At 50.4% G+C, this 23,606-nt stretch overlaps 1 protein-coding gene across 2 annotated transcripts in view; it reads left to right on the top strand.

The window, feature by feature from the left end:
* The first annotated feature begins 238 nt into the window (after positions 1-238).
* srcap (Snf2-related CREBBP activator protein) overlaps positions 239-23,606 on the top strand; it is a 31,011-nt gene continuing 7,643 nt past the window's right edge. The window contains exons 1-31 of one of the 2 annotated variants that reach the window (XM_079756693.1): positions 239-438; positions 1,945-2,021; positions 2,466-5,311; positions 6,257-6,496; positions 6,982-7,167; positions 7,457-7,597; positions 7,954-8,149; positions 9,403-9,572; positions 10,402-10,486; positions 10,714-10,803; positions 11,058-11,231; positions 11,358-11,602; positions 11,992-12,169; positions 12,270-12,406; positions 12,509-12,678; positions 12,890-13,219; positions 13,464-13,650; positions 14,117-14,286; positions 14,733-14,878; positions 15,099-15,317; positions 16,235-16,399; positions 16,741-16,893; positions 17,394-17,690; positions 17,870-18,072; positions 18,560-18,873; positions 19,290-19,492; positions 20,065-20,234; positions 20,728-20,924; positions 21,525-21,639; positions 22,022-22,150; positions 22,802-22,978. In XM_079756693.1, coding sequence (XP_079612819.1) covers positions 3,236-5,311; positions 6,257-6,496; positions 6,982-7,167; positions 7,457-7,597; positions 7,954-8,149; positions 9,403-9,572; positions 10,402-10,486; positions 10,714-10,803; positions 11,058-11,231; positions 11,358-11,602; positions 11,992-12,169; positions 12,270-12,406; positions 12,509-12,678; positions 12,890-13,219; positions 13,464-13,650; positions 14,117-14,286; positions 14,733-14,878; positions 15,099-15,317; positions 16,235-16,399; positions 16,741-16,893; positions 17,394-17,690; positions 17,870-18,072; positions 18,560-18,873; positions 19,290-19,492; positions 20,065-20,234; positions 20,728-20,924; positions 21,525-21,639; positions 22,022-22,150; positions 22,802-22,978 — 7,263 coding nt within the window. In that variant the 5' untranslated portion in view covers positions 239-438; positions 1,945-2,021; positions 2,466-3,235. The remainder of the gene's footprint in view (positions 439-1,944; positions 2,022-2,465; positions 5,312-6,256; positions 6,497-6,981; positions 7,168-7,456; positions 7,598-7,953; positions 8,150-9,402; positions 9,573-10,401; positions 10,487-10,713; positions 10,804-11,057; positions 11,232-11,357; positions 11,603-11,991; positions 12,170-12,269; positions 12,407-12,508; positions 12,679-12,889; positions 13,220-13,463; positions 13,651-14,116; positions 14,287-14,732; positions 14,879-15,098; positions 15,318-16,234; positions 16,400-16,740; positions 16,894-17,393; positions 17,691-17,869; positions 18,073-18,559; positions 18,874-19,289; positions 19,493-20,064; positions 20,235-20,727; positions 20,925-21,524; positions 21,640-22,021; positions 22,151-22,801; positions 22,979-23,606) is intronic. The other variant, XM_079756692.1, reaches the window with a different exon arrangement.

Here is a 23,606-nt window from a genome sequence, read left to right as displayed (position 1 = left end):
TGTATTGATAAATACAAATGTTTAAATACCCCAACTTATCACAATTCAAACTTTACTTTATATTGAATACTGTCAAACAAAAGAAATCTGATAGTGTCTTGAATCCTTTCGGTTTTGATCAGAAGATGCAGCAAATTAACACAATTGAACTGCCGCGCTCGATTGTGTCTCGCGAGATCCTACTATGTTCAGCACTTTGTCAGCAGCGGTCCTCCACCATTTCGCTGCGTAAAGTCTCCTCCCCGCAATCGCTACATTCTGCGCCGAACCCACTCTCTCCCGGTCCGTATTTTAACTTCTTCTCAGATACCTACTTGTACCTCGTTGGGTACCGGGAGACAGTTTGGATTATTAGCATTACGGATTGAGTACGATTTCATGCGGATGACGACTTCTTCAACAAGAATTTAGTAAAAGAAAATTGGTCGGAAATTTCAGGTAGGTGGGAACTTAAGATGGCGGCCATGAGAATGAGGGGGGGGCATAAAGGAAGTTAGGGGGCTTTAAAGGGGGTGAAACCGAAGCGGGACACTATCTGAATATATTGCACTTCACCTTTTCCTTTATGGAATATGAGAAACGTACAATTCATATCATGCTATGGCTAGGATGTGGCCCATATGGATTCGGCGTAGCAGCAGAACAGTGATATTCATTCTCAACCAACTTGAATTGACAGCCCCTTTCTGGTCAATGCAAAAGAGGCACCTGTGGGCTGTCGTTAGCCCCCCTCGGACACCCCTTTAATCGTTGCAAATTTGATATGAAACTTTCAAATGTATGTATATATTTTTTATTTGGACCTTTTTTATGTATGCAGTGCGTTTTCCAGTAATGCAAAAATAGTTTTGAGGTGATTCTTTACTTGTAGATTTGACCCCCACGCAATGACGTCACGAGCGATTGTTCCTTTCTGTCGTGCATGGTAAAGCGGCTTTATAATGCGACTCTTCGTGTGTTCCCGTACAAATGAGAAAATTACTCTTCATATGTATCGGCATTAACAGTCTTATAGCGAGAATCAGCATTACATAATTGCGGGCGGGATAAGGCGCCTGCGCACACAATGAATGCACCTACCAACTATTCGGATTGCTAGTTAGCAATCTTTCCAGTGATGCCAGTCAAGCAGTGTAGGCTATTGTACACGCTACTAAGCTAACTTCACAAGACAATCCCAGTAACGTTCATTTAACCCATTTAAGCCCTCACACGTTAAGCATACGGCCAAGTTTGGGGCAGGTCAGACTATATCGAGGCAACAGTAAACAACGAACATTGTTTATTTTCTAATAATTATTATGATCCGACAAGTCATTGTTATTGCATAGAACTAAAAAAAACAATCATGTCGTTGGTGGGCTAACGTTTTGAACAAGTTCCCGACCCCAGTCACAATGAATAATGTTCGCATTGACGAGAGAGCAATGAATGACCGAAGGCCCGCGCGCAGTCCGCCGGGTTTAGCTCGGGGAACGCGTGCTGCACGACCCCTCCGTCCCAAAGTGACAACCGCCACAAAGCGTACCGCTTTTCCGTCCATCGTGTGTGTCCCTTTCTCAGACTACTGACACAATGACCAGAACGCCGGTGCCCACGCAGTCCCGCAAGACCACATAAATGTCCGTTACTTCTCGGTAGCATCGGCTAGCTTACACATCCACAGGTCTGGGCGGCAGTGTTATTCGCGTGATGTGACATTAATTCCGCCCGGCACGGGAACATATGTAGTAGTTTCATTATCAGAAGGGTTTGGTTCACAGCAAGTAGTTCAATGTCGAAGTCTGAGTAAACAATATTAATGTTAGCACCCAAAAGCATGTATTTTGTCTAGCCTGTTAGCATGCTAATATGTTGCTTTGTTGAGAAGGCTGAGGTATACAAGTTGCCAATTTGTAAATAAAGGTAACGTTCATTACAACCGTTTGATTTCTGTCTCTTTAGAATATGTGGAGGGGATCTTAATGTCAGCATCCTGGAAGTAGAAAGCACAGAAGATCTGTGTGTGACACCACAGACAGGTAAGTCATTGCCTAGAAAATGTGTTGTGGTGTGTGTGTTTGTTTATATATGCGTGTTATTAAAAGTATGCCTAAACGTATTGAACCTATGACATTTTTTTTGTATGTCCTTTCTTCATTTGAACAGCTTTTAGTTTTCGTTTTTTGCTTCTGAACATCGCATGCCGATTTGGCTGGTCAATATGAGAATCTTTATGAATGGGGATGTGTACTACCTGGGTGGATTATGCTACAAACAATTGTATTGCTGCTCCCAATTTAGTTTTGACGTTCCCCTTTTTATGATGAGCTATAGTACATGCATAAATGATTGGAAAATATAGTAGTTTACCTTTTTTTATGAGCTTTGTTTAATAATAAGCCTTTTCACCTAATCCAAATATTGTATTCAATATGTCGGTCTGATCCATTGACCCAGATCCCCTCCTTGTTTTCCTCCCCCAGGGGCAGAGTGTAGCCGAGGCGGCGCAGGGGGAGGAAGCTCCCGGGGGGAGGTGGTGCAGCGGCACGACCCCCCGGCTGTGGATGTGCTAGGTGTCGACCCTCTGGCTGCACAGAATGTGGCTGGGTTGTCACCTCAGCATGCCCCGCAGCCGGTCGCAGCTGCCCCCTTCCCAGCCCCGCTGTTCGTCCACGCGCCCGCACTGCCCACGCCAGAGAGCGACGTCCCGGCGGCCTTCGTTGCGGACCCTGCGTTCAACACACCCCACACTGTTTCACAAGGCTCTGAGGAAGGGCTTCCAGAAGAGCGGCTCAAGGCTTCTCCGGAGAGCGTCCAAGGTGGAGGCAGCGCTCCAGTACCCCCCTCTCAGAACTGCAGCCCCGCTGCCGGCCTGCAGAGGAGCCCCCCTCCCCTCACGCCTCCACCTCCTACCCCGTCGTCAGGCATACAGACTGACGTCACAGGGCCAGAGCTCCACTACGGGTTACAAACTGAGACAGAAATCAGCCAGTCAGAGTGTGGTAAAACCCAGACCGAGCCAGCGGGAGAGGCTGGTGGGCTGCTGGTTATTACAGAGGCAGAGGCGGGACCAGTGGCCTCAGCCAGGGACACTTTGGAATATAACTCAGAGACTAGACCAGTCCAGTCACTCTGTGGAGGAGAGCACACAATCACAGACAACCTCCCACAAGCCCCCTCTCCACCCTGTCCCAGCGCTTCCTACCCTGACCGCCAACGCTGCGTTGCAAACCTTTCACTCCAGGACGCCGTTATGGAGCAGTCCACAACGGCCGCCCAACAAACTGACGCCCCGACATCGCAGCCTCAAATCATCAGCCAGGGCCCCAACGGTGCCGGGGAACCGACTGGAGGTGTTGAATCCACGTCGGTCGTGATACAAGAGCACGCCACGGAACTTTCACACACCGCTCATAAACAAACACTATCTCAGCCTCCCTCATCAGAGGTACTTGAGAATGCCGGGCCGGGAGAAGCGGTGTCCGGGGTGGAGCCCTGTGCTGGTGAACAGAGCACCGCCTCCATCAGCACAGCCGAGGTGGAGCCAGCGGAGAGCAGCGGCACCATGGACACCTATAGTGTAGTCTCCTTCACGTCGGCGGGCTATGCGTTGCAAATACAGCCCCCTTCTGCACCCAATGTCCTCCACCCGGACCCAGCGGGCTCCAGCCAAGCGGAGGCGTTTGTTGAACTAGGGTCCACTGCCCTGGCGAACCAGATCTCTACGGTGGATGTGCCAATGATCTCAGAGATGGTGCATTCGTCGGAAACTCAGAGGATCGTGATCGTCGGGGACCCGTCCCACCTCGGTGGGGATTGGTCAGAGATGCACGTCAATCAGAGCTACCTAGTCCAACAGGAGGACGGCAGCATCTGCGAGGCCTCCGTGGTCAACGACCTGTCCTCTGGCCAGCCCAAGCTCTACGGAGAGGGCCTCCAGCTGGACTCCCAGCCCGTCGTCTATGAGATCTGCAGCCTGGTGGAGGGTGTAGCCGAGGAGACGATCTGCGTCAGCAGCACCGTGCAGCCCCACTCCCCAGGCTACGAGGTCAACTTGTTCAACGCGCTGCTGGATCACTCTGAGGAGTACCCGGGCAAAGAGGGTCTGAGCCTGCACATGGAGTCCCCCCTCTGCACCGTGAGCGAAGCCGACGGCGTCCTGATCTCCCAGCAGGCCTTCCCCTCGTCGGGGGCCTCTTCAGTGATGAGCCACAACGTCTCCATCTCGCACCCCGTCACGGCTGCCCTGGGCTCGCGCCTAGTGTCAGACGTTAGTCAGGCTGTCCAAGTGCCCGGCCTGAGTGAGCTTTGTGTCGTTACGGCCACCAGCGAGCACCCCTTGGCCCCATGTCTACCAGCCGACGCTGTTGTATCGTACACGGTGGAGGCCCCTTCTCTTCAGATGGGTGGACCAGAACCGCCCGCTGGCTCCTCTGCTCTCGTTTCTCCCGTGCAGTTTGTCATCCCGGAGGAGGTGGCTATGGACCCGTCGCTCGCTGTTTCAATTCAGACGGATCCGCCACAGTGTCCGGGCGTCACTGTGGAAAACGCTGTGCAGCTGGGGGCCTGTGGGGCCCCTTCAGACGGAGGGACCAAAGACGAATCAACTCTGAGCAGAGCCGCCACACCAGAGACCGCCTCATCCGCCGTAAATCCAAAGTTCCTCCCACACACTAAGTCTCCCCTCCTCGGACAGACATCTTCTGCTGTGTCGCAGGTGTCCGAGATGCAGAACTCTGCTGAACACGTTCTTGCCAACGCCCACAGCCTCCTGGCGGGCTCGTCGTCTGAAGAGTGCCTTCCCAGGGCCGTGTCGCTCGCCAACCCGGTACCAGAGGCGGTTGCTGTTGGCTGCCGGAGCCATCAGGCTCAAGGTCCCGTCAACAGGTCACCCGCCACTGCCCCTTCCACCGAGGCCTTGTGCCGACTTGCAACCGAAAACGCCTGCCACGGAACCCTTCAAAGCAACTCGGACAATGAGGCCTTAACCGCGGCAGAACCCTCGACAGGGAGGCAACTACCTGGACTCCTAAATGTTGCTTCCTCTAAAAGCACCGCCGCTCCGAGCGCCCCCCAGTCCCACGGTGCGCCACTGGCTACGTTGGAAGCAAAGGCCCCCTCTCTCACTGCCCTGGAGCGTCCTGACGCCCAGTCCTACTTCCTCTGTGAGGGTGAGGAGATGGAGCAGGAAGGCTCACCTGAAGAAGCCCCGTCCCAGGAGCCCGCCTCGGGGGAGGCCAGCAGTGAAGAGGAGGGCAGCGACGAGGAGGAAGAGTCGGAGTGCGACAAGACAGATTACGGGATGACCGCTCCGAGCCCAGCCAACCAGGTAAGGGGAACAAGTTTGTATTGGAGTTGGGTAGTAGTTGGGATAAGCAAGCACTTGAAAGCACCGTGTCACGTCCAAGCACGCTGTATTGGACTTGAGGCCACCTTGTTTATACATCGCTGTCGGTTTGGATGTTTCCACTGAAACTACACATGCAATGATCCAGAAAGCCATTATTATGGAGTTGCATGTCAATATGGCACACAGGGTGAGGTGTCCTGGCGAAAGGGTAGCACTCTGTCCACACTACATTTAGGATCATTTTTTTATGTTTGGACTGGGTTTCACAGGGAAAGATGCACCTTGATTGTACCCCAAGAGATTTTATTACATCACAACCTGGTTAATATATTACAAAACCTGAAACTTTGTATATGTAACTGCAAAAAATAGTACTCGTACTGTACCATACAATGGTAGTGTAAAGTTTAAAAGTGTATTATACTTGACCATTCTATAGCCACATTCCTTTTCATATTATGCAGTTCTCATTTCTGTTGTGGAATGGGACAGGGATGTTGTCATTCTTATTAAGAATCAAGTTAGCTTCATGCTGAGTCTGGTGTGTTTTCCTGCATGGTCAGAGCAGGACAGACAGACAGGCAGTGTTTGTCAAGGTGAGTGGTGGTGATAAACATATTGAGCAAATGAAAGGCTTGTTGGCTGGCTGTTGACAGCGTGGTCATGCTGTGCTGCATCCTAATACTGCATCGTCGCTCTTTTTATGATGCAACGTATTGGCCGACAGGGGCATTGGGAAGATGGACCGGAAGTTTGCCACTTTGGACAAGCTGCCGCTGTCCAAAGAAAATGAACCGCCGCTGACCGTTCATGCCACGTTCCCATCGTGCTCCAGTGTCCTCGGTGGATATAGTTGTTCCCAACGTCGTCCCGTGGGGGGTTTTGTGTAATTTCCTCCTGTCCGTCTACCCCCTGTGCCCCCAGGTACGACGGTGGATAGTGGACCGGGTCGTGGCCAGTGCCTCCCCCGTCTCTCCCTTCTCCTCCTCCCCGTCGCCGGGTCCCTCGTCGGGCAGCGACTGGTCCACCCCGCGAGAGAGGGCCTCGCTTCTCCGCGGCCCCCACGGCAAGTTCCTCTCCCCCAGCTGCTCGTCGTCCCTGACAGACCAGACCAACCCCCACCGGCCCCGCGGAGAGAAGGACATGGCGGAGCGGGCCAAACACGTAAGAGCAGGGGTCCCGCCATAGACGCACCTTTTGCTGCACTTCTTACCTGTGCACCTTCAGGATAATCGGGGCTTTATGTCGTTTATGTGTGGGTGGTTTTTCAATCCATTGCGGTCGCTTTTGGTTTGAATTACGCTTGGACTTCATAAAATCTGCAATGGACCTTTTTATTTTTTTAATTTTCTACCTGGTTCACCTGAACACGTTTGTCTTGGTTTCACTAGGTTAATGCATATGAGTTCTAGTTCTAAAGCAGGAGAATTTGTAAATTAAGAAAATGTAATTTCTTCTTTTAAGCTCAGGTTCTAAACTGACTCAATCAAAAGAGATTCTTGGAAGCCGAGTCAAAGGTTGCATATACATTGTAATGCTTATCTTTACCACCCCCGATCGTCTGATATCGTTCTCATTAAAGACTTATAACAACAATGAACTTTGGCTGGACCCTAAAGAACGTTCTATTTCTCATCATTTCCCTTTAGGAAGCAGACATTGAGCACCGCAGCCAGTCCCTGAAGAAGGAGGGCTACTGGTCCACCAAGCGCCTGACCCGTTTGACAGAGCCTGTCCGGCCCAAGGTCCACTGGGACTACCTCTGTGAGGAAATGCAGTGGCTCTCTGCTGACTTTGCCCAGGAAAGGCGCTGGAAGAGAGGGGTGGCCAGGAAGGTAAGCGAGGCCTCCTTGCTGCAAACAAAGCTGAAACACCTATGTTGTCCCCTACCTAATGCGAGCCTGGACATTTAACAAGGGTGTCTCGGCTTAACGTGCTAGCGCCATAACCATATGCACCATCCACCTTCTGCTGACCCAAATCTGTTTCTCGACCTGTTACATTCCCTCCCTCTTTAAATTTTTTTTTTTTTCGATCCATCTTAACTGTCCTGGCAAAAGAGCCTTACAAATGTATTTGAAAGAGAGAAAACATGATGCATCACGACATTGTGTGTGTGCTCAGGTGGTGCGCATGGTGATGAGATACCACGAGGATCTGAGGCAGAAGGAGGAGAAGGCCAAAAGAGACGAGCACTCCAAAGTCCGGAGGATCGCCTCCTCCATTGCCAAGGAGGTCCGGGCCTTCTGGAGCAGTGTTGAGAAGGTTTGTGTGATGTCCTGGATGAAGCACGGCCGACGGGGCCGCTGTCTTTTCTTCTAGGGACCCATATATGTTTTAAGTCACAGCTGCTTTTTTGTGTGAAAGCTTGTCAACAATAATGAAATGTGTTCATGAATGTGGACAATCTTTTTGCCTCCGTGGTAGTCTCACTATGGCTGTATGGAAATCCTGTTCTTGTGTAATTAAATCCATACGGGCACACCCGGACACAGTGATGCAACTTAGTGCTAGTTGCATCATTATACACACACAAATGCTTATACTTGCTCACGATCCCGCAGTCAAATGGAAATCTCTTGCCACGTTCTCACGTGACGTGCCCGTTTGTATCCACAAAGGTGGTGCAGTACAAGCAGCAGTCCAGACTGGAGGAGAAGAGGAAAAAGGCTTTGGACCTTCAGCTGGACTTCATCGTGGGCCAGACTGAAAAGTACTCGGACCTCCTCAGCCAGTCCCTGGCCCCTGCAGCGCCAACGGAGACCCCAGACGTGCAACCAAAGAAACCTTTTCCCACGGCCGGAGAAGACGACGGTGGTGAGCCTTCCCCTCCCTCCGTCGGCTGTTTGGTCGGATCACCTGCTATTAGATGGATTTTGTGTTGCCCGGTTATTGCTAGTGAATGAAAATGAATGAATGGGAGATGAGTCAGTGGGAAACGTTGTCATGGCTACACTCTAGAAATGACTTGTACTTGCTCTTCTCCAGAAGTCAACGGCTTATGTAAAGCATGGTCTCTATTTGCGCTTGTTCAAGGTCTAATCAGGGGGGGTGCAAGGAGACATTATCCTGCTGATTCTCTGTGGGCAGCTTTGCATTGGGCTTTCTACCGGAGTCTGAAAATCATGTTTCAAACATTTGCCTGGAGAACAAAAGCACAGGTACAATGCAGGTGTGAACCCTGGGACTGGCCTAACCTGTCATTCCAGGCTGCTGCAAGTGATAACTGGCGTTGAATAAGCCGAACGGCCTCAGTGGTGAGAGATAAGGTTGGTGCAAGGGCTTCTTCAGGCAGGAAGAGGAAACGACCGGTCGCAGTGCACCGCTACATGTCCACCGTTACCTTTTGATTCACTACCTGGCCTCAACGTCCTCCCGATGTTGGATGGCAGCCTCTGTGTGCCCGACGCCATAACTCTCTTCGTTGAAGGCCACTTCCAGACATTAGTTATTTGGCTGAAAGCTTCTCCTCTGCTGCATGCTCCATCGAGTTCGTCCAGGGTGAACGCTTTTATTGTTTCACAAGTAGCTGTGCATTGGAAACTGGAACCCACCACTAGGACCAATTACGCTACATTAAACCATAAGGAATGCACTTGGAGAGGGGGAGAGAGGGATAGAGGGAGGGTGGTAGAGAGAGGCAGAGGGAGAGATTCGGACAACCTCAAATCTGGGTGAATTGGACGATTCAATTACATTCCCTTCATATTTGTTTTGACCAATCGTGTTACTGAAGACGGGAATCTCTTGGTACTGGAAGTCTTAGTGCAGAATTGGCAAACACCATCTGGGCCAGCAAAAAAAATCCCTGTAAAGGTTTCAGATTATCACGGTTTAGACGGACCACCGTAGATATACACATTCAAATCCCCCTCTGAAAGCTTCATCCATAAATGGATTTTCTTCGGTAGAATATCTCTTATGCCGTCCCACGTATTTTCTGGTCCCCAGCCCAGGCTCTCTGCCCCGAGAAGCTTTGCTATAGCATAGTACGACTGGATACCAGATTAGTGTGTGCGTGTGTGTGAATCTGTGCCCCCTCTTAACAGCTCCTTTACCTATTTTTGCAGACCGAGACTTTGAGCCTCCTTGTGAGGAGGAGGATGACGAGGAGACCATCGACGTGGAGGAGCAGCAGGAGGGCAACGACGCAGAGAGCCAGCAGAGGGAGATCGAGCTGCTGAAGCGGGAGGGAGAGCTTCCCCTGGAGGACCTCCTACGCATGCTCAAGGGCCATGCGGTAATAACCCTGGCACCACGCTGGGGGTCCATCTTGAGTGAACGCATGAATTCCGCTCCGTGTCATGTGTTGGGGGTCGCGTCGGGTAGAGCTTGAGGAAGCAAATGTGCGAGAGATAAAAATGCATCCCCTCTCAGGAATGGGGTAGGAGCGTCGCAACAGATGTAGAGCTTGAATCAAAACCTGATGGTATGAACATAGTCGCTCTACTTGCATGAAACGATGCCTTAAGGGAGGAGGGGGATGTAAGCGTCACGCCAAGAGTTCTGCACCGGTCCCGGCCGAAGCCTTTCCATATTTCACATACACATGGAGTGCATCTGCAGTGCGTTCACACGGACAATGACCGCATATCACTCAAAATGTTTTCTTAATTATTATTTTTTAAGATCATAGCCAATTATGGCCGGGCCGAGCTATGCATGCTAATTTCTGGTCAATTTGATGGCTTTGATGGCTTTTTGATAGGTGGTATCCCTTGAGGGATACCACCTAACATGAACTAACTTATTCCATAGTGACAGGTCATTCTAACCTTCTAACATGAACTATCTTGTTATTTTATGTAAGCAGGTTTGAATGACCGGTCTAGATGAAAGAGACTTCCTCTTATTCCAGAGGGACTGGTCAATCCGACCTGCTTACATGAAATAACTTATTTTATGACTAAATGTAAAACAAAACAAAAATTCTTCCCTTTTTGGTGGTTGACTTGTTTTGGTCTGTTGTACAACAGAAATGCAGGTTGTGGCTGAACAGCGAGTTGTTGCTGCTCTCTGGGTTTGAAATGTTGTTTTCTAGAAGGTTGAGTAATGCTGGCTGTTCACAGGACTCGGCCTCCGAGGAGGGCTCGGATGACAACTCCACCTCAGTCGAGGAGGAAGACGGGGAGTTTAATGCCAACGAAGAGGATGGTAAGACGTGCCTATCCCATAGTATTCACTCAAAGCACTCACTCTGTTGAAATATATACAACCAGTTAAATCCCTACTGGAAGTCTTACGTATACAATTGAGTCGGGGGGCAACAGATTCCCTCCCACATTCTTTCTAGTTAACATGGAGGCACTGTTGCTTGGTGTCATCTCTGAGGTCAAACATCATTACTGAAGAATTGTGCATCTGCTCTCTGCTGTACACAGCAGAGGATCAGGAGGACACCATCGATGCCCAGGAGAAGGTGGAGGGCACCGTGGACCATGCAGAAGAACTGGATGACCTGGCAAAAGAAGGTCGGGTCCTCGTGGTTTTACATTCACACTGTAACCTGGTGGCCGAGCCGCTGGCTTATAGTGACATTGCTGTGGTGGTTTAATCTACATAAACTGCCAGCAACCTTCTGGCCATTCTGTATTATGTATTGAATGATAATAAATAAAGACTATAGCTTGATCTGAATTATTTTGTCACCTCACCATTCATTCATGTTACCTTTCAAGCAGCACCACTGTGCATTGAATGATATCCTGTTGCTCGTCCCCAACAGGTGACATGAGCATGGATGAGCTTCTGGAGAAGTACAAGGGGGCCTACACGTCAGACTTTGAGGAGCCCTCTGCCTCGGCCTCTAAAGCCAGCTCGGACTCTGAGGTGTCCGGGGACGAAGAAGAAGAGACGGAGGAAGATGAGAGCGATGCGGAAACTAACTCCTCCTCTTCAGGTAATGGCTAAAAACTAATTGTTCTTCAGTTTTTTATTGCAATGTTTTTTTTTATTACGACGTTTGCCCTGAGTTGTTTTTGGTCCGAAGAATCAAGCTGTGTGTTTCTGTATGTCTGTGTCTCAGATTCTCCAGAAGACAGTGAGGAAGAAGACAGTGAGAAGGACGAGGAGCAGAGTGATGAGGAAGAAGAGGATGAAGAGGAGGGTAGTGACGAGGACAGCTGTGGGGATGAAGGTATGGAGGTCCTGCTCAAAGAGGGAGACAACAGCCCTCCGTCCACCGGCTCCAGACCCAAGAAGGAGATCAGCCACATTGCTGCTACTGCCGAGAGCCTGCAACCCAAAGGCTACACGCTGGCCACCACTAAGGTGGGTCCCAGTCACAAGAACATGACCTGTATTAATAGCATAGCTTGACATGGAATAGGTCCTTTAACCGGAGAGGAGACCTGTATCAGTACACATTGTATGTATAGGAAGTAGTAGGGCTGGGTAATAATTCAATATTATCGTTTATCTTTGCATGTTATTGTGACGACATTTGATACAGATATCCCCTTATCGTGATAGTTTTTTGGATCTAAATGAATCGCATCAGTTGGAATGTTAAGAGGGGTGTTTTGAATTCAACGTTTAGATATTTGTCTGTTTTCCTTAGCATTCCCCATAATTATCATGATGATACACATTTCCATATCGTCCAGCCCTAAGGAGACCCATCGTGTGTTAATCCCTTCCATTTGGATGATTATTTCCAGGTCAAGACGCCCATCCCTTTTCTCCTGGACGGCACGTTGCGTGAATACCAGCACATTGGTCTGGACTGGCTGGTCACCATGTACGAGAAGAAGCTCAACGGCATTCTGGCCGACGAGATGGGCTTGGGCAAGACCATTCAGACCATAGCTCTGCTTGCCCACCTGGCCTGTGAGAAAGGTAACCTATTCAGTGCGTCAATAAATTCCAATGTACGCAGTGACTTGTGCACGAGATTACTCACTCAGTAATGGTTTGTCCGTTCACCTTGTGCATGCAGGCAACTGGGGCCCTCACCTCATCATCGTCCCCACGAGTGTGATGTTGAACTGGGAGATGGAGCTGAAACGCTGGTGCCCTGGTTTCAAGATCCTCACTTACTTCGGCAGTCAGAAGGAACGCAAGATGAAGAGACAGGTGTGTAACACATGCAATGCAATAAAACCACGAAACACAACCTGCTGAATTGTGAGAGCACAGCTCTTCTTCCCATCTTGATGGATTCTTTCTCTTCCTCAGGGATGGACCAAGCCTAATGCGTTCCACGTGTGCGTCACGTCCTACAAGCTGGTTCTTCAGGATCACCAGGCGTTCCGACGCAAGTCCTGGCGCTACCTGATCCTGGATGAGGCCCAGAACATCAAGAACTTCAAGTCCCAGCGCTGGCAGAGCCTTCTCAATTTCAACAGGTCGGTAAAACTAGACGGGTGATTCATCTCAGTCCAATGAGAATCTCCTTTCAGGGAGAAAGTTCCAAGTCTGAATCATATAAATAATTTCCGTTTGAAATCGACCTACTGGTATATATGGGTGGAACCAACTGCTTTCTCGGGGTGCACAACCCCGCTATACAAAGATGGTCCCTTGTCTAACCCGTCCTTGTTTCCTCGGCGCCCGCAGCCACAGGAGACTGCTGCTGACGGGGACGCCCCTGCAGAACAGCCTGATGGAGCTGTGGTCCCTGATGCACTTCCTCATGCCCCACGTGTTCCAGTCCCACCGCGAGTTCAAGGAGTGGTTCTCCAACCCGCTGACGGGGATGATCGAGGGCAGCCAGGAGTACAACGAGGGCCTGATCAAGAGGCTGCACAAGGTGCTGAGGCCCTTCCTGCTGCGCAGGATCAAGGTGGACGTGGAGAAGCAGATGCCCAAGAAGTACGAGCATGTGGTGCGCTGCCGCCTGTCCAAGAGGCAGCGCTTCCTCTACGATGACTTCATGGCGCAGGCAGCGTAAGTGGTCGCTTTCGTTCAGCGTGGCCTTCACACCTGGCATAGCCTAGAGGTTTGGGGCTTTCCGTCGGCTACTTTCCATTTTTGAACTTTGTCGTTTTCTTTCTGAATGATTGTTCCTCTTGTATGAATGTTTCGTCCACTAGCGGTGAAAAAAGTGTTTGTTTACATCATGACGTTTTAGACCTCTTAAGACTTGTCTCTACAATGAATAACCCATCATTCCTCCCTCTCCGTCTCACAGAGTACGGGAAACCCTGGCCAGCGGACACTTCATGTCAGTGATCAACATCCTGATGCAGCTCCGTAAGGTGTGCAACCACCCCAACCTGTTTGACCCACGGCCCATCCAGTCCCCCTTCATCACCAAGCCCATCGTGTTCCACACGGCCTCCCTGGTGCAGGACGTCCTGGAGGTCTCTCCTTTGAAGGTTAGTGTGAGGAGGGCCCCCCTGGGAGGAGAGCTACACACACTGGATGCTTGTGAACTCACTAGGGAGACACTCTGGCTATTTGTTGGGCAGAGTCAGCATGTCTGGGATTTGTTTATGTGCCTAGTAAGGGCATAGTGCAGTAAGAGACGGGATGGGGAGGCCTGAGCTTGTTTACCAGGTTGACAAGTAAGAGAGAAAAGCTCCTTCACAAAGCTTTTATTGATGACTCATCCTTTACGAGAGCCCATGTGAAGGCTTCGAGAAGAATCCATAATCACGATAACTCTGATCAAGGAATCCTTGGTTCTACATGATGTAGTAAGCCCTTGTGGTTTGTATTTTTTCGAAATGGGGACATTGTTTGTGTTAGTGTTGTTTTCGTTCAGTCAACCTTATAAGCGGCTGAACCAATTAATCATGCAGCACTGTGATCTCGCATTAAAACAAACCCTGCCTTCCTCAGCGCTGTGACCTGTCCATGTTCGACCTCCTGGGCTTAGAGGGCCGGGTCTCTCGGTACCGGGCCGACGTCTTCATGCCCCGTCACAAAGTGGGCCGGCAGCTCATCCAGGAGATCGTGGAGTCTCCGGAGCCGTCCCCTAGACCCAAACCAGTGCGCATGAAGGTCAACAGGTACGGGGAGACACGGCACTTTGAGTGTGGAGCGGCTCTGTCTCATTCAGGGCCAAATGGAAAAGGGATTATTTTCACGACATGATCTATCTTGTACCCCGGAGCTACCCTACAATTAGCCCTAAAACCATTGAAAGAATAATTAATGGCTTACAAACAAACATTAGTTCATTGTTCTGCCTTTCTTACGAGAAGTCACAAGTTGGCCTACTTGCAATACTTCCTCGCGGCGCTGTCTCTCATTAAAACAAACCTGACCTGGGTTGCCCCCATTTTGTAAATTCCTGCATGCGAACACGGTACCCTGAAAATGTTCCATGCGGCTTCGCTGCTAAAGAACAAGCCTCCCTCTCAGACGGTGTGATTAGCCGTACTCGTCACAGACCCTAATGTTTAAGCCAGCAGTTCCCAGCCTCCTGTAATCCTGGGTCATGTCTCGCTGTCAGGACTCTCCAACCACCGCCCAAGACGGACAGTCGGCCGGTTCTGCTCATGAACAAGCCCACCTGCCCGGTGCCGCCTGCCGCGCAGACCCCTAAACCCCCCAGCGTCGCCGAGACCCCCCCACCACCGGCCCCCGTGGTCCAACAAGGTCAGTACCAAGAGATGAACGTATGTGGGGAAATAATGCGTTGTTAAAGAAAACGGAACCCCTGTGGCGTGCAGTAACTGTTGTTGATCTTTATTCTTTGATCTATTAAAGGATCATACAACCTAATGCTTAAATCTGAACCCATCCATCTTTCCTCATTCATCTTCAATCGTTTTCCTTCCCATATCTGCATACCTGTCTCTCTGTCTCTCTCTTTCAGTTGTGTGTTCAGTGGCCACCACGCCCCCACCTCCGCGCCCACTAGTGCACCCCAACCCCCAGACGGCGGTGAGGTCCAGTGGCCCCCGGCCCATTCTCACCGTCAGGGCCCCCACCGCCCCCGGGGCCCCCAGCGTGCCGGCCCAGCCCACCCCCATCCCCAGCCAGGTCCTGCCGCAGAGGGTGCTGCTCAGTCCTGACATGCAGGCGCGGCTGCCCTGTGAGTACCCCCACAGACCCCCTGCTGGTTGTGTTCCCCTGCAGTCTGAGCCTTCACTGTTGCTGATAGTAATTCAATACGAAGTGTTGCATATTTTTGATAGTCTCTCATTTATTAGAGACACTCGCACATTTAGCTTTGAGCCTGAGAGGGGAAACAGAAGGGTACATTATTAGTGTAATATATTCCTATAGTCAGGGGTGCACATAACTGGTATGCAAGTACGCATGCGCGCCCATAATCAAGGATGCGTAACGTCACTTGTGTCACTAAAACGCTTTTGCGTAGTTAACAGAGATCTAAAAAACGAAATACATTGAGCAGCTAATTGGCATTCGCCACCTGCAAAGAAAAGGCAAAGATGTGCCAGGCTCGAAACGAATGATAAGGGCACTGAAATGTGCCCTCATGTGTGCTGTGTGCGCTATGCATTGGTACACACTGGAGAACTGCATGAAATCAGATGATCGCAACGCTCCGTGGTCAAGCTGCTGCAGTATGATAAAGAAAAAATGGGTGTAGCAAAAAAAAAGTTGTGCTTCAGAAGTTGTGTATTGATATGGAATCTCATTTGTGAAACTAGGTAAGTTTCATAAGATTTGATACGTTTGGGGCTATGTGTGGGGTGCGTATCAAACACCATCTCCTGGTACTCACCTGAGTAACTCGCTAAAATGTTTTTTGCACTCCTGCCTATGGTGTGATCAATTCTGAATGGATTACTGTCCATTCATTACTGATTACTGAATAGTTTTTCTGTAGTCTGATGTGATGTATTTCAGGACTGAGAAATGGTACTATTCTATTAGGGTGGTGACCAGTGAGATGCATATCAACCACAGCGAGATGACGATCCTTGAACCACAGGGTTCCAGTTCAGCTTCTGAACCGCGTTGGTCTGTGCCCTCTCTCTGTAGCTGGTGAGGTAGTGAGTATTGCCCAGCTGGCCTCCCTGGCCGGCCGGCCCATGTCATCGTGTCAGGGCAGTAAACCGGTCACCTTCCAGCTCCAGGGCAACAAGCTGACTTTGTCTGGAGCTCAGATCCACCATGTCCCACTGGCACCTCCGCGCCCAGTACAAGGTGAGCATTAACCTAGGATTAAGAGGTGGCAACATGACATTACAAGCTAACTCTGAACTGTTTCTATCCTCCCTCTGAAGCACCATGCAGATTTATAGCCAAATGTACTATGGAAATGCATTTGATTTGGTTATTAAGTGACTTCTCTCTCTCTCTCTCTCTCTCTCTCTCTCTCTCTCTCTCTCTCTCTCTCTCTCTCTCTCTCTCTCTCTCTCTCTCTCTCTCTCTCTCTCTCTCTCTCTCTCTCTCTCTCTCTCTCTCTCTCTCTCTCTCTCTCTCTCTCTCTCTCTCTCTCTCTCTCTCTCTCTCTCTCTCTCTCTCTCTCTCTCTCTCTCTCACAGGTAATGTGATGCACCTGGTGTCCAGTGGGGGGCAGCACCACCTGATCAGCCAGCCGGCCCAGGTGGCTGTCCTCAGCACAGCCAGCACACACCCTGTTCACACCTCTCCAGCTCCCATTGGGACCCAGCTGCCTCTCAGTGTCTCCTCGCAAGGTTTCCCCCCCTCTTTCCTCCTATCCCCACCACCCGAATGGCAAAACCACCCGCACTACCCTCACCACCACCCCAACTTCAGCATCCACACCCCCACTAGCCCATCTTCACCACCATCAACCCAAACCACCCCCTGACCACCAACCAAAACACCACCAGCACCACTCCCCTGTCCACAACACCACCACTCCCTTTCCATTCTTCTGTTTTCCATTCTTCTGTATAAACAAAATCTGGGCAGGACAACTCATTCTGGTGTCATTGGATGGGAATACTTTTCTTTCATTCTTTTTTTGCTTTTTCTTTTACATTTGTTAAGGAATGCCCCTCAGTGTTTCACCCTCTGCGGCCGAATCTCTACCGTGCATGTGTTTTTTCCCTTTTCCATGCGGGTCTGCCTGTTCTCATGTCTTCCCCAGATGGCCCCTGTCCCTCCCATAGACAGTGTCCACGTGACTGCTGCCGTGCTCCTCCTCACGTGAACCTCTCCCCCCCCCCAGTGACCTCCTCCATGGTGAGCAGCCCTGGCATCGTGAAGATCGTCGTGCGCCAGGCCACCGGCAAGGAGGGCGGGGCGGTGCCCACCCTGGCCGTCGCCCCTTCGCCCCGCGTGGCCCCCCTGCAGTTCACCCCCGTCAGGACTCCCTTGGCGGTCTCCCAGCGCACCCCCGGACCCGCCACCGCCACCTACACCATGGCGCCCCCCAGGATCCCCAGCGCCTCCCCGGCCCTGCCCCAGCCCCCCCGCACCGTCCTGAAGGTGGTGCAGGCCCCCCCGCCCCCCGTGGTGCAGTCGGGTGAGAACCAACGCTGGGGTTCTGAGCTTTGAACGACGTCGCCTGGTCAGAAGTTGCCGGGTTCTCGTGGTGGACTCTCTATCAGGGTTCTGATGCGTGTGAAAGGTGAACTGTTAGAACGTGTGTTCCAGTTAGAAACCAGCTGACTCTCCTGCTTTGCCCTCCCGTCGGCTCCTCAGCTCCAGTCCAGGTGACCCCTTCATCGTCATCCTCGTCGACGTCGATGGCCTCCACCTCTTCTTCCAAGTGTTCAGCAGTGGCACCGCGGGACACCAGCGTCGCCAGCAAGCCCGCCCCCCCTCCCAAAGCCAGCCCGGCCTCACGAGCCCCCCCCTGGCCGAGGGTCGCCCCCCGTGCGCCTCCTCGCTCCCCTTTCTATTTGGTCAGTGTCTCATGTCAAGTCCCCTCGTCAACACACAGTGTGAACGGTCACATGCAATAGCTTTGAGTATTGAACGGGTATCCAAGGTCTGCAGTATTCACCGTATCCAACGTCCAACAAGTTTTTCAACTGCTAACCTAGTCACTTAAAACGGACAACAGGTTGCTTTAAATTGCCAATATATGAACTGGTTGTAGCTTTGCTTTAAAAACGATAAGGCTTTCTCTGACTCTCCATGGAGTAGAGCATTACTGTATGGGGGCTGATTTCTGTTATATGCTAACCGTGCCGGTTTTGCCTGGAAATAGAAAGGAAGTGCTGTCCGAGGGCTGCTGTTCACTTACAGACCAAAGGGGCCAGTAATGAGAAGGAATTTCTGATTCTTAGAGTACCTTGTATATTTAAAATACTTGTACCCTGAACACTGGGGCTTTGCCTCACTACAACCATCGGCTGTTAACCTTCCTGTTGCCTGTCCCTCCCTCAGTCCTCGCTGGCAGAGCTCCGTGAAGAACAGCGCCGCAGCAAGCTGGACTTCCTGTCCCGGGTCAACGACCTCCACTGTGGAGCCAGGCCCATCTACGGCCTGGAGGTCCTCGACTTCCTGACCTTCCTCCCGGGCTCCAAGCCCTCTCCGGCCCCCTTGGGCCCCCTGGGGGAGTGGGGGCGGTCGGGCCACACCGCCTGCCTGTTGGCCCAGTCCCATCACCACGCGGACCACTGGCTCCAGAGCCGGGCCCTGAAGGAGGCCATCTACAGCCCCGAGCAGAGGCTCAGCCTGCTCTACCACATGATCGACCGGTACGGGACAGGGGGCTGCTTCATTTGGTTATGTGCCTGTCCTTTTAAGGGACTGAATGACTGAAGGTATAGAAACTATAAAGAGCTGTAGAAAAGCTATTCATTATTTGTCTATTTACAAGCCTTGCCTTGTTCACTACAGATTGTGAAGGGGGGGGGTTTGCTTCATATATTGGAGCTTTTGTCCAAGCTGTTAACTTGTATAGGAACAGGCTCACTTAATATCTGTGTAACTCTGGCAAGTACAGACATGCAAACCCCCTTTCCCAGGAACACAAAGTGAAAGTGAAGCGGTCACCCAGATTTGAATTTGCTCTGCGATCAGACTCCGGATTAATCTATTAGTCAGATCTGCGAGACCACACCAAAGCTATCCCGCTCACCCCAAGCCATGTGTGTGCTCCCGCTGCCCCCAGGTTCACCTTTGTGATCCCCCCGGTGGAGGCGGCCCCCATCACCATGCACTGCTGCCACCCGCCCCCCTCGCTGAGCCACAAGCAGGCCGTCTTCTCCTCGGCCCTGTCCACGCAGCTCGCCCCGCTCACGCGCAACCTGCACCGCATCCAGTGCAACATGCGAACCCACTTCCCCGACCTGAGGCTCATCCAGTACGACTGTGGTAAGTGCCGGTCCATCTGGGTTTAGTCTGCCGCAAGCAGCTCTACTGTAAGGCTGCTTAGGAAAGGCCACCTTGAAACTACCCCCTTTCCTCAAAGACTAATTGGATCTGGAAGACTCTGTCAATTCTTTTAAAAGCTTCTTTATTTTACAACTAAAAGTAGGAATGGATTTGTGTCGAGTTGATTCCAGGTCGCCTAAGCCGTAAAATGATCTTCCCGAATTCTATTTATCCACGCAAACATCATGCAAATAGCAGTGACCCACAACACTGGGTTAATGGAGGGAGGAAGTAATCAAATCTATTGGTTTTGGCCACATGCCTAGTGTCCGTGAAAATGATTTGCGTACATAATATGCATTATTTCCTTCAGCCACACTGAGGTGTGTGTGTGTGTGTGTGTGTGTGTGTGTGTAACATTGTAATGTAAATAGTCTTGGCAGCTCCATTTCAATACAATATTGTGAACGGTGTAGCTGTAAAAGATTAGTGTGTTTGTTTACATTACCATTTAGCAGACGCTTTTATCCAAAGAGACTTCCAATAAGTTCATGTGTAATTTGTGTGTGCAGGCAAGCTGCAGACCCTCCACATGCTGCTGCGGCGGCTGAAGACGGGCGGCCACCGGGTGCTCATCTTCACCCAGATGACGCGGATGCTGGACGTACTGGAGCAGTTCCTCAACTACCATGGACACATCTACCTGCGTCTGGATGGCAGCACCCGCGTGGAGATGAGACAGGTGTGTACTGTGTGTGTGTGTGTGTGTGTGTGTGTATAAAATAAATTCTCATTAATTAAATTACAGTTGGAACCCATAAAGAGAACCACATATTTCAGGTCGAAGCCACTGTCTTTTTTTTTTTCCTTTTTGTTGTATGACTCTGTAAAAACGACAGCATGTTGCTGATTGGCTTATACTGCGTCTGTTTCTCATATTAATTTACATTTAGAGCATTGAGCAGACGGTCTTATCCAAAGCGACTTATAATAGCTACATTTGTCGAACAATCCATCGCTGTCGGTACAGTAATGAGGTCCGTAGAACCAAGTGCAAAGCGCCAACAATCGCTAGGCTAACCCATTCCTTGTGTACGACAGAGATAGCCACGTTAAGATGCTACACAACTAACGCACCTTTTTACCTTTCTTCTTTTGTGAGTGCCAGGACGTACGAGATATAACGCGTGTGTGCATGAAGTGATTTCTAATGTACATTCTCACCCCTTCCTCAGTCCCTGATGGAGCGCTTCAACAACGACCGCCGCATCTTCTGCTTCATCTTGTCCACGCGCAGTGGCGGCGTGGGGGTCAACCTGACGGGCGCCGACACCGTGGTGTTCTACGACAGCGACTGGAACCCCACCATGGACGCCCAGGCCCAGGACCGCTGCCACCGCATCGGCCAGACCAGAGACGTGCACATCTACCGGTGAGCGCCCCCTCCTCCCCGGGACCAGGCTGCCGCTCCAGTGATGGGGGCGGGTCGTCTTATGTGTGATATCCGTTCGGTGGGCCGCTAATTCTCTGCGAGGCTGCACGTCACAACATACGGATGTAGCTCTTGCTTAGGTTCCTGATGCAAGGAGATGGTAAATGGAGTGCATTTAAAATGGGTTGCTTTTCTCACCAGCAGCCACTGAAAGCTCTTTGCAATAATGGCCTTACATCCAGCCTATCGTTAAAACATTTGCATGCCAGCGTCAACAATGCAAGGCAACAACCAGCTTGCCTGCAGCCGTTAGGGTTAGGTGTTTTGCTCAGGGACATCTCGACACTCGGCTAGGAGAAGCCAGGAATCAAACCAGCACCCTTCTGCTCCATCACCTGGGCCACTGCCGAGATCATGTATCTTTATGTTTGCGAGTTTGTCTTCCGTTCCTGGGCCTCCAGTTTTGAACCCTGCTGTGTGCAGTTTGGTCCTTCTGTGTTTCCATAACGATGACAGGCAACGATAACCAACCCGTTGGCCTCCTTGGTGTCTCTGTCAGATTGATAACCAACCTATTGGCCCCCTTGGTGTCTCCGTCAGATTGATAAGCGAGCGCACGGTGGAGGAGAACATCCTGAAGAAGGCGAATCAGAAGAGGATGCTGGGAGACATGGCCATCGACGGAGGAAACTTCACCACCGCGTTCTTCAAAGAGGTAGGGGTTCACCCTCATAACAGTGGGACAGCCGGATGCTCATTCTCTTTACATATCAATAGAGACAATAACCACCTCTTTGGGAATTATACCAATCGTGAGCAACAATACATTTAACATTTTCTCAGTTCTAGAAATAACAACAGGGATTGACCGTAATTATATGTTTCGTCTTGGTTCCACATGCACGCACAACACAACGATTATAACCAGAATGGATAACCCTACAGTTAGCAACAATGTATTTTTGAGGAGTGATTTGAAGTTGTGTATGACCCTAGAAGGCTCGTTGGCCTGGACCAATCCAACACACGTGTAGGAGGCTGGCCACCAGGGCCTATTGAGGAGGAGGTTTCATTAGCGCGTTCCACCCTGTCCACAGCAAACCATCCGGGAGCTGTTTGACGTGAACGAGGGGGAGAAGAAGGAGGCGGTGGCCGAGGTGGTGGTGGCCCCCCAGCCAGAGGACGATGAGTCGGCCCACAAGCAGAGCACCACCATCCTGGAGCAGGTCAGCCGCATGGCCGCAGAGCAACTAGTTACTCATGTACAAGCTTTAGGTGGACTAGCTAGCTACTACTGGGACTACTGGGAATTGTACCAGTCTGGTATCTTCATTCGTTGTGTTGATAACTTGACACTAAAGTTAATTCATTAACATAAGTTAAGGCACTAATGAGCACTAACTACAATTCATTAATCATTTAAGGAATGGTGTTCATGATTATCAGGGTATTTATTGTTGAATAGGGTATTACTGAATTCACTTATGTTAATGAATGGCTTATTATTGTACCCTTATGGTCAAGTGTGACCGGTATAATTTGAGCATGCATTATGACTTAAAAATTGGAAGATTGTGCTCATAATTTTTTTGGAACATAGAATGTACTTTGTTCTCAACCCCAAATGGAACGTAGAGCCAACGATAAGACACGGCCAACTGTAAAGCCAGCCTTCTGTTTAGGGAATTTTCTTCTGTTTAGTTGATGTTCACCTTTTTTTGTTGTTCACCAATTATACCTATTTTCCTGTACACTTCAAAAGGGTATCCGTTACTCATAACTAATGACTACCAGCCGCGGGGGGCGTGATCTGGGGTTGTGTAACCAAAGCCCCCAGGGGGTTCAGCAGATGGTCCTAACGGTCTCTGGTTCTCCAGGCCCTCTGTCGCGCTGAGGACGAGGAGGACATCGTAGCCGCCTCCCAGGCCAAGGCGGAGCAGGTGGCAGAGCTGGCGGAGTTCAACGAGAACATCCCATTGGACGACGGAGGGGACCAGGAGGAAGTGGAGGAGCTCTCCAAGGCGGAGCAGGAAATAGCCGCGCTGGTGGAGCAGGTGAGGGCGTCAATTGGTTTGAATGCCAGCGAGTTATAACCTGTAATCCCAAACCACGGCGATCCTAGTGATTATAAAGTTATTCTAGTCCCATTTTGCAATCCGCTGGTGTCCTAGAAGATCCGACTGGCTGGAACAAATTAGTAGCGAGGACAAATAATTTAGTACTTCATACTCGAGTCGGATCTGAAATTCTGTTATGATTTTATTTGAAAATTGTTGCCATGGTAACTGTACTCACACCCCCTCTTAGCTTTGGCACTATCTACTTTTTGCATAGCCTCCTGACATTTCACCAGGGTATACAGTACATGAGTTGACGGTATTTGTGTAAAACGTTAATAATAATAAAACGGATAGAAGTCATTGTAGCATGTATGACTTTGTCTAACCTACAATGCTGTGTGTCATATTCAATGTGCCAACTTCGACAAGTCTTGCTCGGTTATATGGCCTATAGAATAATGACAAGATGGGACATAAGCGCCCTTCTTCCATAGATTCAGTCCAAATCTCAACAAGTAGGACCTACTTGTGCACTCGTTTTTACTGTTTAACTATCTAAACAGTGATTTGAATCCACTGCAGACATTTTGTAATGCGGGACGTATCCGGGTTAACAGGGTTT

The sequence above is a fragment of the Pollachius pollachius genome (genome assembly GCF_949987615.1).
Source record: "Pollachius pollachius genome assembly, chromosome: 19".
NCBI lineage: Eukaryota > Metazoa > Chordata > Actinopteri > Gadiformes > Gadidae > Pollachius > Pollachius pollachius.
This window is presented reverse-complemented; position numbering and strand designations above follow the sequence as displayed.